General features: G+C 54.8%; 1 protein-coding gene across 10 annotated transcripts in view; it reads left to right on the top strand.

Moving 5' to 3' along the window:
* The window catches only part of BRD4 (bromodomain containing 4), a 90,417-nt gene extending 74,378 nt beyond the window's left edge, over positions 1-16,039 (top strand). For 4 of the 10 annotated variants that reach the window (XM_059696465.1, XM_059696460.1, XM_059696464.1 and 1 more), the window contains 8 exons: positions 8,558-8,610; positions 8,746-9,112; positions 9,679-10,263; positions 13,012-13,392; positions 13,506-13,636; positions 13,746-13,951; positions 14,029-14,269; positions 14,548-16,039. In XM_059696465.1, the coding sequence (XP_059552448.1) occupies positions 8,558-8,610; positions 8,746-9,112; positions 9,679-10,263; positions 13,012-13,392; positions 13,506-13,636; positions 13,746-13,951; positions 14,029-14,269; positions 14,548-14,616 (2,033 nt within the window). In that variant the 3' untranslated portion in view covers positions 14,617-16,039. Of the gene's footprint in view, positions 1-67; positions 298-353; positions 645-4,045; positions 5,076-8,557; positions 8,611-8,745; positions 9,113-9,678; positions 10,264-13,011; positions 13,393-13,505; positions 13,637-13,745; positions 13,952-14,028; positions 14,270-14,547 lie in introns of those variants that run through there. The other 6 variants (XM_059696462.1, XM_059696461.1, XM_059696463.1 and 3 more) reach the window with 6 other exon arrangements.
* The last annotated feature ends 1,385 nt before the right edge of the window (positions 16,040-17,424 follow it).

Below are 17,424 nucleotides of genomic sequence, written 5' to 3' on the forward strand. Positions count from 1 at the left end.
CCACAGTCTTCCTGCATCACAGTCACATGCAGTGTGGCCATCCCAGGTAATGTGCTTCATTCAGCAGGTGTGGAGCAGTCTACTGTCAGCCCTGCTGTCCCCAGACTCGGGGCACCGCCATTCTCCTTAGAGTGTGCTCACTGCCGTGTTGGTGGCTCCTAACTGCACACACTTGGACATGGGAGTCCTGTGCCTCTCACAGTCCTTCTCTTTATGCTCCACGGGCCTGCACATGTGCCCAACCTGAGCAGCAGTTTCAGCGTGGGAGGTGGGGCCGGTGGGGATGCTGGGAGCTGCACAATGGTGGGGAGAGAGGCCTTCTACCAGCCGTGTGCTTTCCTGATGATACTCAGGGGAGCAGAAGCTCAGACTTACCCAGAGAGGCTAAGGAAGAAGCCTGGCAACCACCCTGTGCTGTGAGATGGAGCCAGCTGTTCCCATGGGGTGGCTACTGCTGAGCAGACAATCTACAGACTACCTGAGAGCTGGTCCTGGGGGCCTCAGCATGTCCCACCAGGCAAGCCGCAGTGTGCATGTCCACAGTGGGGAACGTGTGTTTGGACAACAAAGCATTTTCTTTGGTGGACCTGTCCTGTCTGGTATTTTATTCTAACTGGAAATAAACCATAAGCTCCACTTAATCAGTTCATTCCTTCTTCCCTATTACAGTAAGGGCACCAGACTTCCCAAGTGAGTGCGGACTCACCCGCGGGGAAATTAAGAGGGTGCTGAGGGCTTTCCTGAGGCTCCAAATGCTGAATTACCTCATGTTCATTGGGCCCAAATGAGATGGAATTCATTAGGCCATGTTCTGTATTTATTGAGGTATTATTGTATGCAGAGGCTAATGTGTACAGTTTGCTGGACACCTTTGTCACCATCCTTTATTTTTTTTCTAACCATCACCCCCCCCCCATTCCATTTTTATCCATTTACCCCAGCAGGGGGCGCCCAGAGCCCATGCCTGCCCAGGAAGGGCTGCCTGGCCAGGCCGCTGCCCTCTGCAGGGTGAATTGCTGTATTCCTGGGCCCAATTAGCATTCCTGGTAGCAGCTGACTTCTCACTTTGGGTGCCAGTCACACCTAGGGTTTGCCTTCACTATGGGGTTCCTAGCAGGCTGTTCCTTTTAGGGGTTTCTCATCCTTTCTCCTAAGGATTCAAGTTGTCAAAAGAAAACACTAAAGGCTGAAATTGGCTTGGGGCCTGGTCATTAAACCAGCACATCTTGGCTGAGTGTGAACTGCTTTGGCTGATGTGGCACTTTAGGGGACTATGACTGGCCTTTGGCCCTGCCCCCCAAGCTTAGCAGGACCGCTCCAAGGCTCCCGAGTGTCCTGCTGCCATCTTTGTGGGGCAACCATGACGGCATTTCCAATAGCTCTCTCCTGTTGCCAACATGTTTTTCTTTCTTTCTTTTTTCCCCCCACATTTTCCTCTCCTTTAAAGAAAGTGGAAAGATTGTGCAACAAGTAATCTGAGGATCCTGGGAACAGCTGTCTTGGCGGGAAGGAGGATGAGATTTACAGTCTCCGAGCTGCCAGCCTGCAGGCACCCGGGCTCTGGTTAACTAGCCTGACTCCCGCTTAGCCCTCTTCCCATGCACCCTCCCCACCTTGGGTTTGTGAGTCTTCATTTTGCCTTCATGGTCCTGGCTTTCTTTCCCATAAGTTTGTACTGGAGAGCTCTGTTGTGGGCCAGTAGGGGCTTCTGCTCTCAGGAAGGACCCATCCTGTGGGTTTGTGTTCCTGTGGCTCAGATGCTCCAGGTCCCAAGGTGGGAGCCTGTGACCCTATACCACTGAATACAACCATTGCCACCCATCCCTCACAGGAAATTGTACTCACTTCCCAGGCAGCTCTTCCAGCAGTTGCTCATGATGGGTCCATGGAGCTGGACAGCCCCGGTTTCTGCAACCAGTTACAGGTGGTTCTGCTGGGGCAAGCATATTAGAGGTATTTTACTTGGCCTTTGGGAGCTTACATTGTTTTTCCCTCCTTTTGTTTCCATTTATATTGGAGCTGAAATTCCTGAAAAGGCCTATATTTTGTCACTTGTATTAATAAGAGTCAGTTCTGCTCATACAGCCCCGAGACATGAGTCACCAAAAGAAACTGAGCAGAGGCACTAACTCGGGGACCCCTCCTCTGGCTGCTGTTCACAGACAAGGATGCTGAGGACAGATCAGGGCATGGGACTGGTCCTCGGGGTCATGTTGCAGCTCAAGGAGGCGGTGTGTCACAGAACAGGGGGAGGAGGGCAGGCATAGCTTTCCCAGCCCAGTCCCATGCTGCCACATGTCCTTCCGCTCAGCAGCACACAGTGCCTTTAGCCTCTTCCACCACATGAGCCCAGCTCTACTTAGGTTATGGTCTTTCGTTAAAAACAATTCTAGCTTAACGTCTGGATCTGCTTGGGAGTTTGGTATTGGGAGGACAGAGTGAGTACAAGTGCTAGCATCCCACTGCCCCTAAGGCATCTGTAGACCTTATCTGGGCAGGCTAAGGGTGCCCCGGTTCCCCCTTTCCACTGCTGTCCCAGGTGGCTATAGCAGAGCTGTGGCTTCCCTGTCACCAGTGCTAGGATCCTGTCTACCACGCTCATGGGGCCAGGGATGTTCTAGGATTCTTCATCCTGTTTCCCTCCATCATATTGCTGATGTCTGGTTCTTTTTAGGTGGGGGTAGACACACAACTTGGGTCCCTCTTAGGAGCAACCCTTGGCATCAGCTACCAGGACTGGGACCTGGGTTCAGAGTTGTGGGGTATTTCTTTTGGGCTTGGCCTGGTCTTCTAGTTGCAGCTGGAGCACACTCCAGCTATTTTAGTCTCCTCGTTTCCTTTTCCCAGGATTGAAGCATGTGGGTGTTTTTTAATAGCTCCAGGGGGAAAGGAATGCTTTATGTTTTGGAAAGATTTGAGCTGGAAAGTGCAGGCAGAGGCCATGGGGCATTCTTCCCAGACAACCAGCCTCAGCTTCCGACACACGGAGTCTCTGAGGGACTTGGTCCCAGTCCGTTCTTGGGATCTGCTGTTGCCCGCTCCAAGGGTGTGCTGCTTGCTCTCAGGGAAGTGGAGAGGCCCCTGGTGGGGGTGGGGGAGTAGGCAGAGACCTGGAGGACTGGGCTGTAGCCAGTCTGCCCACACTGCCAGGTGACCCCTCACACACCCACATGCAGCTGGCGGGATTCTGGGGTGGGGCCAGCCTGTGGAATGTGCCCTGAGTGAGAGGCTGAGCCAGTGGGCGGGTTTTTCCCATGCGTGCACTGGGAGGCCATGGGAATGCAGTCAGTGTCCGTGCATCCGGGACTCTGGCAGAGACATCTACTCTGCTGTGTGGGTGGGAATGACCCTATGCTTCTGCCTGGTCAAGGGAGCTAAATTCCATGCCCCAGAAAAAGAAAGGACGGTTTTCCTCCTTGGCCTGTTTTTATTTTATTCTACACCCTGCCCCTCCTTAACAGTGTCTGTAACTGATTTCTCTTTTTATAGTTTATTTTTTGTTTCTTGGGGTTTGTAGGAATGCAGAAATGAGATGTTAGTTGTAGATGTTACACCCGAGAGCCCGTGTCTTTTCTTCCCTCTACCCAAGTCGTGAGGTGGGGCCAGATCACCTTCCTGAGATGGACAGCAAAGCAGCTCAGGGAATAGGCTCAGAGTTAGTGGGGCCTGATGGCATCGAATACCAGGTTGGTAGATCAGGCCAGTGGGATAGGCAGAGGCCTCTCACGTTAAAAGACTGGTAAAGTAGATGCTATCATTCACTCAGGTGTACATGGGACCCAATCCTGGAAGCAGTTTTAGCATAAACGGGCGTGGGTGGTTTTGGAGACGTCCATGACCCTTGTAATGGGAAAGTGGGTCTGTCCCTGCTCTCAGCTGGCCAGGCTGGGGCAGGGCTTCTAGTCTCCGGCGCCGTTCTCTGGTGTCCTGTCAGCGAGCAGGGCACAGGAGGCTGGCTCGGTCTGCAGTTCTTCTGTTCTTGTGACTTGGAACGGTACATTCCACACCATTTCTCTCACACTGGTTTCTCTCTCCCTCTATGTAGGTCCTGCCTAATCATTGGACACGGACTCTTAATAAAACGGTCTTCAGTTCCAGATTCCTTCCCAGCAAGCTCTAGCTTAAGTCCATTTTCTTCTGTGAAAGGGACAGGACTCCATCAAGTTATGGAATTCCTCAGAGCCCTGGGCCTGTCCCCAGGGTGCATTAGTCATGTCCATCAGAGCAGCACACGCCTAGTCCCGCCTCCGGGAAGGCTGCCTTGCCTGGCTGGCCGCCCGGGCCTCCTGTGTACAGACTGCCCGGCTGTCCCGCCCAGCCTCCTTGGTCGTCTGGGCTTCTCTGGGTGGGTGGCATCTCCCAGAGTGATGACAATCTCGCTGCACACGCATGCGTGTGGTGCTGCTCCATGTGCAAGGCCCCATCACAAGTATGTTTTCTCTCTCTTCATCCCTCTGTCTCTTTCTGGGACTCTGGATCCTAACCACTTCCCTCCTGGACCTGGCAGTGACATGTAGCCCAGAGGAGATCTCATTCACCCTATGGAAGAAAGAACACACTAACATCTAGAGCTTTCCCAAGTGAGGAATGGGGGCTGTCCCTCAGCACGCCTTCTTTTTAGTGGCCCATGCAGCTCCATCAGCCGAAGGCTATCACCAGCCACAGCTGACTTACAGCCCCTGGAGTCCTTCCATTTTTGTTGTTCCCGTGGTTACCTATTGGGCATTTTTCCAATTTCTTTAGCCTCTTCTCCTAAAGTTGCATAGGGAAAGGACCTCCTAGGCAGCCTTTTGTCCTTCCCAGGTGAATAGGAGCAGGCTGCAGTGGGGCTGGCCACTGGTGAGGGCATTTGGGGAGGCGGCTGTGACCTGGCCCCTGGAGCCCATCATCTCTGCCCCCGTGGTGTCAGGGTCTGGGCTAGTAGTTGAGAAAGGGTTCTCAAAATCCAGGGCACTGGTCAGTGGTAAGGGCATCAAAGCCCTTAGAGCCAGCTCCCTACACATCTCTGAGGGACATGGCCAGTGCGAGCACCCTCCTATTTTTTAGGCCCCTGAAATAATGGCATCTGCTGGGAGTTTGGCAGGCCAAGGTGGCCGTATCATATAAGCCCTCTGAGAGGCACTGAATGGGCTTCTTTGCTCTAAAAATAAATATTGGCCCTTTTTTGGTCATGAATCCAGCATCTTAGCAGAAAACTGCCTGATGTGAAAAGTTCCCTAAGGAACAGCATCAGCCTTAAGGGAGATTTTTGATTTTTTTTTTTTTTAATATAGTTCGTGCATACTTCAAGACCTTGCCATCTGCTGGCATCTTGGAGCCAGCCGTCTGGAACTGGAGCAGGCGTGAGGGGTGCAGTGCACTATCCGCAGGCCCAAGCAGCTGTAGCTGCCTCAGATTGGCCTTGGCCTTGGGTTCTGCTCTAGCCTCCCACCCCCACCCCCACCCCCAGCCTCTAGGGTCTTGCTGTGATGCTGGGAGTTCCAGGCTGCTCTCTGGTCCTCTGGCCAGTCAACTTCCAGTCAAGCACTATTTGCCAAACAGACTATTTTGAGTTGCCCTTTGGCCTGTGCCTGATGTGTTTCCAGTGCAGCTCGGCCTAGCTGAGGCCAGGGGTCTTTATGCCCAGAGATTCCCAAAGGACAGTTAGAAAGTGGCTGGCACTGTCTTTCTGGGAAGATTCTTAGAACAAATGGAAGCCTGGATTCCCACAGTGTCAGCCTGTGTGCCACCCCACCCTTCCCACACACTTGTACATGGGCTGTAGTCGCAGATTACAGGGTCCTTGCACCCTCTCTGTTCAGGAATCCTGTCCTCACCCATGGGTTTTCATCTGGCAGTGAACATGATCTTTAAACTCGAACTCTCACCTGTGCCCAGTGCCCCAGCCCCAGCCACAGAGCAGAGTCCACTCCTTACTGAAGACCCTGTGCTCAGGCAGTGGGAGGTGCCAGCCAGGCCTCAACTCACCAGCTGCCTTCGGGTCCTGAGGACTTGCTGAGGAGTGGGAGCCCAGGTGTCCACTGGTGCCAAGGCTCTATTTAGTTCAGTTTAGGGTTCCTTACCTTTCCCCTGCCCTTACCCTCCATCCTGTCTCTTTCCCTTGATTTGGTGGGGGTGGGGCGGGTGGGAGGAGGAATCAGTGTTTTAATCAGATTTTACAAAAACGTTTTAATTCTTTGTACAATTACCATCCTATGTAAAGATGACATTGTGTTCAGTTCAAGATTTTCATGGAATAAAGATCACACAGTACTTGAGGCCATCTTCATGTAACCCTTTCTAGAGAGTTTTGTGTGGGGGTGTCTTGGGGCTGGTGTGTCGTGAAGCCGTGCACCTCTGTTTTGTCTTCCTACCAGTCACTCCAACATGAGGCTCGGGCCACATGAGCCAGATGCACTCGCCCAAACAGGCTCCCGCACCCTTGGTCCCCACCGCCGGTTCTGTTAGTCCTCTGGTCCTGAGGGTATGCTTTGTGCCTCCAGCCTCTCTTCCACTCTAAGGCTGTCCTACCGGCACTGCCACGGAGCCCTGGAGTCCTCCCAGTGACCTTTTCAAGGCAGCCAAGACTTGTTCCCTGGAACCCCCACGAGTTCTCATATGGACCTCTCTCCCCCTCAGAGCTACCATCCCTCTTGTCCGGTGGCAAAAACAGTGCTTCCCCAAGTGCACGAGATGACAGGCCAACCCAACCCTCTTCCCATGACACAGTGCCTTCTGGTCAGGATTTACCCACTGCCCTCTTCCCCCAATTACACACACACACACCAGGCTCTCCAGAAGCATGCCCAGTGTATGAACAACTGTCCCCAGCCTCCCTCGACATGCAGTTTCATGGAATTGATGCTGGGAGAGGATCCTGTCTGGGAGGAACACCCAAGCCTCTTCCACTTTGGTGGCCACTCAGCACTGAGCTTTCCCCCAGCACGTGCAGGGTCCCTTTGGTTCTGGGCCCTAGCATCTTCAGTACAATGCTTCCCCCATCCCCTACCATGTAGCTGCCAGGACCTATGGCCTTGATCCTGCAATCGCCTAAACTGTCCCTTTGTATGTCTCACCCACAATAGTATCCTTTCCCCGGGTGTCCTGTTGTGACCCATATTCCTGAGCCCTGTCTCCTGGAGTTCCTAGTGTCCCAGTTTGGGGCTGGGCCTACAATTCTCATGTCCCAGGTGTCCCAATTGCTGCCATTTGTATGAGGATGTGTGTCTAGCTGCTGAGGTCTGTGTCACTGTCTTGTCTCTCGCATGGAGTGGTGAACTCTTGCAAGGCATCAGATGGCTTATCCCTTTGGGTGGCACATGACACCCTGAGGCTATGCACCTCACAGAACCTTAGCATGGCCCTTCGTGAAACCAGCTATGAGGAGAGTTAGCCCTGCTTTGGACAAAGCCTATGTCTTCTGACCTTAGCAGCAAGAGCCAGCATCCTGGCAGGGAGCCAGGGGATGCAAGGCAGAGGAGACATGAGTCCAAAAGGCGCTGTGGGTTCCACACTTACCACCTGGCGGTTAGCAACTTCATCATTTCCCAGCCCATGAGCACCGGCCTGGCCTCTCTCCCTCTCTCTCTCTCTGGGGTTTGCATACCAGTGAAGTTTGGCAAGGGGCATTCAGCTGACTAGTTCCTTAGAGTGGATGGGGGGAGCATGCTGGCTCTTCGCGCACTCCTCACAGATGTGTCCATACCATGGCGGCAACAGGCTGTTGGCCTCTGAGGAACCAGGGCACATCCTGCCTTCTCCCTGCAGCACGTCCACTGCGTACCAACAGCTTTTCTGAGGCCACTCTCCCGACAGGAAGGAGAAGCTGGCCATGGCGTTGAGCATCTCCCTGTTTGCTCCTGGTGGCCCCTGGGAGGTTCGCTGGCTGGCCTGCCTTCCCTCCCTTCCCTCCCTTCCTCCCCTGAAGTACTCACACTGTGGCCTTCCCACGTGTCCGCCCTCTCCTCACCCGTCCCATGGCGCTGTGGCCAGACTTTGGCGCAAGCCTGCACCACATCTCTCACCCTAACTCAGCCTATTTGCCTCCTCCTGGGGGGATGGGAAGGAGTGTACCTCAGTTGTTGGAGGCAGCTGTGTGGCTCCTTTACAGCTGTGTGTTCCAGGGCAAGTCCCTTGACTTCTGAGCCTCACTTTGCTCATCTGTCAAATGGTTATGATCATTTCAAACACCATAGTTGTTCCAAGACAATGGGTTAGGGTGCAGACACTCAGATTGCCTTAGTGACCTGTCACCAGAAAGTAGGGGGAGATGTTGGGCAAGAGGTCTACATAGCTCAACCCCCAGTTCCCGGGTGTTATTCTTCAATGGAGTTAGGGGTCAGGAGTTGGGCAGGGAGGCCTTTCGGGCATGGTCCCAGCTAAGAAAAGTGGCAGGCCAATGGGTAGGTGACACTCCACATTGTCTTTTTCCCGTAATGGACTCTCATACCAGACAGTCCAGCCACCCTGTCTCACCGTCACTGGTCCTTCTGAACTCACCCTGTTTTCTCCTGGTTCTGCATCCAAGGCAGCCTGGTCTTCTCCCCTAGACCTCACTACCTTCTCTTTTCCTTCACAGAGATGGCTCCGAAGTCAAAAAAGAAGGGGCACCCTGGGAGGGAGCAGAAGAAGGTACGTGATCATAGAGGTGTCTTCCCTTAGGGAAGTGGTGGTCACCTGCCTCTCTGGGCCCCGGGAGGACCCTGGGGCTGGCCCGGGGGTTTCTGCCTGCCTGACATCAGCCTCTGTCTGTCTGTCTGTCTGCAGCATCATCACCACCATCACCAGCAGCTGCAGCAGGCCCCGGGCCCTGGGCCCCAGCAGCCCCCGCCACCTCCCCAGCAGCCCCCGCCACCCCCACCTTCGCAGCAGCAGCAACAGCCACCCCCACCACCCCCACCCTCCATGCCACAGCAGACTGCCCCCACGATGAAGTCCTCGCCCCCGCCCTTCATCGCCGCCCAGGTGCCCGTCTTGGAGCCCCAGCTCCCAGGCAGCGTCTTCGACCCCATCGGCCACTTCACCCAACCCATCCTGCACCTGCCGCAGCCCGAGCTGCCCCCTCACCTCCCCCAGCCACCCGAGCACAGCACTCCGCCTCATCTCAACCAGCACTCAGTGGTCTCTCCTCCAGGTGAGCTGTGGCCATAGCCACCCAGGTTCAGGGAGGCCCCTTCCCACCCTGGTCTCACCATTCTGCCGCTGGGCACTCGGGGCAAATTTCGGAACCCATCTCGGCTTCAGTTGTCTCGAAGGGGATGTCAGCAGCTTCTCAGGGCCATTGTGGAAATTATACAAGATACCCCAGGATAGCCTTTGCAGAAAGTTAGTGCTTTGATACAGAAGATAATGAGTCAGTTGTGCTGGGTCAGGCATTGTCAGGTGAAAAAAGATGTGACCCCTCTGTAACTCTCAGTTACAAATGGGGGGACACACACTCATCCCAGATAGGAGGTTCAGATGGCGGCATTCAGGACATACCTGCTTTGAGACTTGAAGACAGGGAATAGCTGGAGGGAGGTGGGAGGCACAGGCCACCTGACAGGACATTATGGTGAGGGCTTTATTCTGGAGATGGTGAGAACCTGAGGAGGGTGGGGTGAGAGTGCTTGTCAGAGATGGGTAGAAGGTCAGGATGGAGTAGAAAGGCCAGGCTGAGGACCACGGGAGCCTCACTGCCACACTGTTGTGTCGTCCTAGCTTTGCACAACGCGCTGCCCCAGCAGCCATCGAGGCCCAGCAACCGAGCTGCCGCCCTGCCCCCCAAGCCTGCCCGGCCCCCTGCTGTGTCACCTGCTCTGGCCCAACCGCCCCTGCTCCCACAGCCCCCCATGGCCCAGCCACCCCAAGTGCTGCTGCAGGAGGAAGAGGAGCCACCCACCCCACCCCTCACTTCCATGCAGATGCAGCTCTACCTGCAGCAGCTGCAGAAGGTGCAGCCCCCCACACCTCTACTCCCTTCCGTGAAGGTGCAGTCCCAGCCCCCGCCACCCCTCCCACCCCCGCCTCATCCCTCCGTGCAGCAGCAGTTACAGCAGCCACCACCTCCTCCTCCACCCCCACAGCCACAGCCACAGCCACAGCACCAGCCACCCCCCCGACCTGTGCATATGCAGCCCATGCAGTTCCCCACCCACATCCAGCAGCCTCCGCCACCCCCAGGCCCACAGCCCCCTCACCCGCCCCAGGGCCAGCAGCCACCCCCACCGCAGCCCGCCAAGCCTCAGCAAGTCATCCAGCATCACCCTTCACCCCGGCACCACAAGTCGGACCCCTACTCAACCAGTAAGTGGCCCTTGGTTTCTAATCCTAACCCTAACCCAGGGAGGCTGGGACTGGATCCAGGGTTTTGTCCTTGAGCAGCCAGGCAGGTCAGCTCATGCTTCAGGCTGAGGTTGGAGAGGGGTGGCTGACATGGTGTGGGTACTTCTTGTAGTGTCTCTATCAGGTATGTCTTGCTTGCAAGCTGAGATGGCTGAGAATAAGGCCCCCACTGGCCCTTCTCTTGGAACTCAGTCAAGAATGTTACAGTATATCATGATTCCTGCTAGGTGGGAAGCCTAGAACCCAGGGAGACACCCAGTCCACCTCTGGTTAGAGCAGGCTTCCAGCAGAAGGTGGCCAGAGGATGAGCAGCAGTTAGTTTAACAGATGGGGGTGGGGGAGGTTAAGTTCCAGGCAGATCCAGGGGCAGGTGTGGGCAATGGGGGCTGTTTGAGAACCTGCAGGAATAGGTGCTCTGCTCTTGGTGTCATGAGGCCCATCTGGTGGAGCCAGGATCAAGTCGGGGAGAATTGGGCTGAAGATCAAAGGTAGTGTGCCTCCCACCTTCCCCTGAAACCATTCCTATCTCCTGCTGCTTGGTCCAGGCTGCCCTATTTTCCTCCACAGCATTGATTAGGCCATCCCTCTTGCCTTTCTTGGGCATTTGTTATCTAAATGTCTGTAAACAAAGCATTCTGGCCAACCCTGGTGTGGCAGTGTGGCATCGATGCCTCATGGTGTACTGACATGCAAGGGTCAGAGTTGAGGTCCCTGGACTTGGCAGTGTAGACCAATGCTGGCTTGGGGGTGCAGCATTGCTACTCACAAATTGAACAGGCCATAACGATGTTGTGACTGCTCCTAAACCCAGCAAAAGCTGCCAGGTACCAAGTAGATAGCTGCAGCCCTGGGCCAAGACCAGCTGGTGGCCCAGCTGGCTGGCCTCCCTGGGAAAGACGGGTGCTGGTCCTGGCAGCCATGCAGCTGTGCCTCTTCCCATCCGTGAGCAAGGCCAGGCTTCCAGTAGTGGGTGGTGATAGGTGATGAGATGCCTTTAGAAGAGCCAGCAGTGGGGGTGGGACAGGTCCCCTCTGGTCACCTGGTCCATCTCACCTTCAGCTCCCATGGCCAGGGAGTGATGTGGATTGGAACCCACCTAGGGCTTTGTGTCTAAGGCCAATGCATTGGAATCCTAAGGAACTCAGCAGGCATCCTTGGGTGCTGAGCCAGCTCTCAGGCACCGCCACTGGGCCTCCCCTCTAAGTGTTGGTGGAGGAAGCCACCAGCTGGCAGGCGATTCCTACAAATCGTAGGCCTAAGAGCCTGCCCCGGTCACCTCTGTAGGTGTTCTCAAAGGAGCCTCCCCAGGCAGGAGGCTGTCACAATTGTGTGACTGTGGCTGGCTGGCTGGCAGACCTGGACAAAGGTCACCTAGCACCTAGGCTGGCAGAACCAGCCACCTGGTACTGGGGGCCAAGGCATAGGCCCAAGGCTGGTCCTTACTATCATGTCATCTCCAAACAGCTTTTCTGGCTCTAGAGAGAGTGCAGGGGAATCAGTTGTGGGTCAACTCTAGGCCCACTAAAATGGGCACCTCTGCCCAAGGGTGTCTGCTGGCAGACAGAGGCAGGTCAGTGGCAGGGCCGGTACGCAGAGCCTGGGTTAGGTGGTTCAATGTGAGGAAGGACCAGGAACACAGGCACTGCAGAGCAGTGTCTTTCTTTTGTGGACACTGGTGGAGCTGGCCAAGACATGTAGGATTCAGATAGGAGGGTGTACCCTTGCTAGGGTGGATGGGAAAGTTTAGGGCAGGACTTGGTGTCTACTCCAGCTGCCCAGTCCTGAGGGGCTGGCCCACTGTGATCTAGGGCTGTTACCTCAGCAATGAAGCTAAGGTGTCAGACTTCAGTGCCTAGCTATACCTTTCCCAGGGACCAGTAGTGGGGCTTTTCGAGCTCCGGCCCTGTATAGGGTATTTGTACCCTGTGGCTGCCTAGGTCTCCCCTCCCATTGTTGGAATAAAAATCGGTGGACTGGCCCACTTCCTACAGGAACCACAAGCTCAGGACCTGTTCCCTAACTCTGCTGTGGTGCAGGCCAGTTCCAGGCTATCCTAGGCCTGAAGCAGCTGCAGGCAGGCAGGCCAAGCCACCCGGGACAGCCAGGACCCAGGCTGCCTATTCTGTGCAGTTATTGGTGTGCCTTGCGTTTAACCCAAGGATTGCCACAGAACTATCTGGAGAGCTTTTTTATTTTTTAAAATATATTTTTATTGATTTCAGAAAGGAAGGAAGGGGGGGGGGGGAGAGAGAGAAAGAGAAAGAGAGAAGGACATCAATGATGAGAGAATCATTGATCGGCTGCCTCCGGCACACCCCACACTGGGGATTGAGCTTACAACCTGGGCATGTGCCCTGACCAGGAATCGAACTGTGACCTCATGGTTCATAGGTTGACATTCAACCACTGAGCCACACTGGCTGGGCTGGAGAGCTTTTAAAAAGTACTCAGGCCCAGTCCACACCTGGGACCAAATGTATCAGGTTATGCACTTCTCAAACCTTCCTGATGATTCTGATATAGGTTTTAGATACTAGGACTGAGTGCATAGCTCCACAAAGCCCTGCTCCACACTGAGCTTGGGGCCTGACTGAGCAGGCCCACAGGCCCCATGTGGTGGGGCTCCGATTGGATTGGGGGACCAGACTGGGCCCAGGACTAGCAGCCTCCACACCAATCGGCTGACATGCTCCTTGTCCCCTTTCCTAGGTCACCTCCGTGAAGCCCCCTCCCCGCTTATGATACATTCCCCCCAGATGCAACAGTTCCAGAGCCTGACCCACCAATCGCCACCCCAGCAAAGTGTCCAGCCGAAGAAGCAGGTAAAGAGCAGGGCTGGGCCTCGGCCCCCAGGGCCAGGCACGGGCCAAGGCCAAGGCCGCCTGCCTGCCTCACCGGTCGCCATGCCTGTGCCGTCCCAGGAGCTGCGTGCAGCCTCTGTGGTCCAGTCCCAGCCCCAGCCCCTGGTGGTGGTGAAGGAGGAGAAGATCCACTCACCCATCATCCGCAGCGAGCCCTTCAGCCCCTCGCTGCGGCCGGAGCCCCCCAAGCACCCGGAGAACATCAAGGCTCCTGTCCACCTGCCCCAGCGTGAGTGTCCCATCCACTCTCTGCCAGTGCTAAATGTGAGCTGCTTATTGGCCGGCCAGTCCGCCACGCCTGCCCCATGGGGGATCCAGGCCCACAGGCTGTCTGTGTTCCAGGGCCTGAGATGAAGCCCGTGGACGTTGGAAGGCCTGTGATCCGGCCCCCTGAACAGAGTGCACCCCCAGCAGGGGCTCCCGACAAGGACAAACAGAAACAGGAGCCGAAAACACCAGTTGCCCCTAAAAAGGTAGGGTCTGTGGGCCCACAAGTGCACCTCACTCCCCACCCTCACCCAAGGAGGTGTCCATACGGCAGCAGGGCCCCCTCACCCACCCGGTGGTCTCTCTGCCTCACAGGACCTTAAAATCAAGAACATGGGCTCCTGGGCTAGCCTGGTGCAGAAGCACCCCACCACCCCATCCTCCACAGCTAAGTCATCGAGTGACAGCTTTGAGCAGTTCCGTCGCGCTGCCCGTGAGAAAGAGGAACGGGAAAAGGCCCTGAAGGCGCAGGCTGAACATGCAGAGAAGGAGAAGGAGCGACTACGGCAGGAGCGCATGAGGTGGGCGCGGGCTCCGCGGGCGGGGGCTCCTGGGGCGCCCCAGGCCCCAGGCTGACCTGGAGCCCTGCTCTGCTCAGGAGCCGTGAGGACGAGGACGCACTGGAGCAGGCCCGGCGAGCCCACGAGGAGGCACGCCGGCGCCAGGAGCAGCAGCAGCAGAGGCAGGAGCAGCAGCAGCAGCAGCAGCAGCAACAAGCGGCTGCAGTGGCTGCAGCTGCCGCCGCCCCCCAGGCCCAGAGCTCCCAGCCCCAGTCTGTGCTGGACCAGCAGCGGGAGCTGGCCCGGAAGCGGGAGCAGGAGCGAAGGCGCCGGGAAGCGGTAAGTCAGGGGCCCTGCTGGGGAACCCCCGGGCAGGAGTACAACCCTGGAGGAGTTTGGAAAGGGGACCTGAACCCAGAGAGGGGCAGGAGCATCACTCTGAGAAGGGGGGCAGGCAGGGAGACCCTCGAATGTGTGCTTGGAGCAGGGAACCTGCTTGTCCACACCAGCTGGCCTCTGAGCCATGAGGTTCCAGGGAATGGGCCCTAAGGAAACTGCCGATGCTAGAGGGGTGGGGGTCCTCTCACTCTCTGACTCTTCCCTCCTCTTTCCTGCAGATGGCAGCTACCATTGACATGAATTTCCAGAGTGACCTATTGTCAATATTTGAAGAAAATCTTTTCTGAGAGCACCTAGGTGACTTCTGACTTTGATTTTCTGGCAAAAAGATGACTCTCCATAGTGTTACGCGTGGCAGCGGAGGCGGGAGCAGCATCCACAACCTGTCTCTGGGCCTGGCCCTTGTGCATGCTATGCCAGGGCAGGCCTGACGGGCAGCTAAGGACTGTAGAGCCCGTCTGCCTTACAGCCAGCCGGACGTTCTGTCACCCTCAAAGGACATGAGCTCAGAACACGTCTCACTATGAGCAAGTGTCGGCCAGACCCAAGTCCGCGTCCCCGCGTGCGGGCAGAGGCCCTACTCTCCGCCAAATGTCTACACAGTATACAGAGGACATCGTTGCTGCCGCCACCGTGACTGGTTTTCTGTCCCCGAGAACATGACGTTCATGACGTCCTGCCTGCCGGGAGTCCTTCCCCACACCCCAGCCTCAGATGCCTGCCCCCAGGACAGGACAGGCCCAAGTGAGCTGGAGGCAAAAGAGGGCACCGGTCCACCCCCTTGCTGGCACTGACTTTGCCTTGAACAGACCCCACCCCTGCCCTCCCCCCACAAGCCTTTAATCAAGAGCCGCTCTCTGTAAGTGTTTGCTTGTGCAAAAGGGAATAGTGCCGTGGAGGTGTGTGTGTCCATGGCAATCCAGAGCGAGGTGACTGTCACGCGCGTGTGGGCCAGCCTCGCCTGGTGAGTGAGGCCACCAACCAAAGTCAGTTCCTTCCCACCTGTGTTTCTGGGTTTTTTTTCTATATATATATTTTTTGTTGGATTCTATTTTATTTTTAATTCTTCTCCTCCAAACACAATGGCACTGCTTATCTCTGAAATGGTGTAATCCTCTCCTCATTGGGCAGCAGCTGCCACTGCGCTGTGGGTAGTGTGTGACTGTGGCTGTATAGTGAAACATAGTTGGCATATCCTTGTTTGAAGTTCGTTGGTGACTCCACCAAACTGGTGTAAAAAACCTCAAAAACCCACAAAACAAAATACAAAAAAAACTGCCTAACATTGTACTCAGTTTCAAACTTTATTAGTCTATTTTTAATTACAAAACCAGAAAGCTGTGTTTTCTTTTCCCAACCCCATTCATTGGCTTCTTTGTTTTTAATGTCAAATCTGTTTGAGTTGTTTTTTACCAGAAAAGGAAGGGTCGGGCCAGGGGACAAGCGGGTGCCAGGGCCACAGACTGAGGCAGAGGCTCCTGGCCTGGCACCCGCTCAGTGCCCACCTGCGGGCACTTCCCTCACTTTTTTTTAGTTTTATAATTGGAGCCCTTGGTGAGGTTACACGTGCCATGATAACCCACTCTACACCACAACACTGGTGCCTCAGTGTTGGCCATACTCTGGAGTCAGTGACTGGTTTGACTTTCATACAGTGAATATGCATTTGGTCTGTACTGATCATGGAATAAACACATCTCTCTTTTTTAATGCTGGTGTCTCCCTGACATTTCTTTGTGAACCACCTGTTACCTAGGCTAGGCCCAGGAGTCTCCAGACCCCAAATCATGTCTATATAACTCCCCCCAGGGGCCATCTAGCCCATTTCCCACGGTCTTTCCCTGCCATCCCAAGCTGAAGCTGTGACAGGGAGTCCAGGTACCCATTCTTCCCTCCTAGACAGGTGGTGGTGTGCTCCAGGGAACCTGGCCAGATTCCAGACAGTATTCTCCTACATCCTTGTCCCCTACTCACCAGGGGACTTGGGTCACTTCTCCCACTTTGTCTCCCTCTACTTAACTCTTTTCATTTAAGCTCAGGGTTAACCAGATATTCTTAGATAAGTGTACATCCTCCCAACTAGGATCCTCTCTCACATGCACACAGATGCACACCCACACATTCCAGCCAGAGAAAGTCCACCAGATGGCCACCCTTGTCTGTGTGCCCATCAGTAGCCACAAGGCAAGCTGGGTACCCAGGAGCAGCCCCTAGGATGAAAGATGAAAGTATATCATTTATATGTATGCAGAGACACACTGATTGAAACATTGCTAGCACTGTTTATTAATCCACATCCCCCCTTTAATGGTGTATTGTGTTTGGGATCTCCCAAACCTCCCAGAGAAGTGCAGTTCTGGAGATCCAGCCAGAGCCGCCCCCCACCCCCATCCCTCCTGCGCCCCTGCCCACCCTCCAGGCTCTTCCCCATAAACACTGTGCTGGTTCAAGTATGACTTACATTTTGGTTCTTTGGGGTTGCTTCTATCTCATCCCACACCCTCCCTCATTTCTGTTCTGACACTTCCCCAGGCCAAGTCTGACTATTTAGCTGGAGAAATGGTTGTCTCCCCCTTCCTTCTAAAGAGTGAATTCTGCCATAGCCCTCTCCACTCCTCCCTCATACGTGTTTCTCTAACTGGGTTATAATTAGAACTTGGATCTATTTAATTTCTCTGGCCATTTTCCCAGTCCCTCCCACAGTACTAGAAATCTTAGTCCTATACAAGAGTGAGAGGTGTGTACAAGCCCCCACTGTACTGTATGCACGGATCGCTTGGCCAATAATTATGTCAGTGAATCTGAGACTTGTATTAAACACTTTAGACATTTGTAGAAGGGAATTCGTAGACTTTTCACTTATATACTAAAGGTTTTTTTTTGTGCAGTTCTCATTGCAAAAATAAACATTTGTACTGAATATAAAATTACTATCCTGTGACTACTGCTGTCTTTTTGTTTGAGGGTAGAGCTGAGGGCTAGGGGTGGTGGAGTGAGAGTCAGTGTTGTGTACTAGTAGCAGAGGAAGAAGTAATGTCCCCAAAAACCCACCAGTCACGCAGCAAGATTAGAGAGCTCAGGAGGGATATCAGGGT

The sequence above is a fragment of the Myotis daubentonii genome, chromosome 5, assembly GCF_963259705.1.
Source record: "Myotis daubentonii chromosome 5, mMyoDau2.1, whole genome shotgun sequence".
Taxonomy (NCBI): domain Eukaryota; kingdom Metazoa; phylum Chordata; class Mammalia; order Chiroptera; family Vespertilionidae; genus Myotis; species Myotis daubentonii.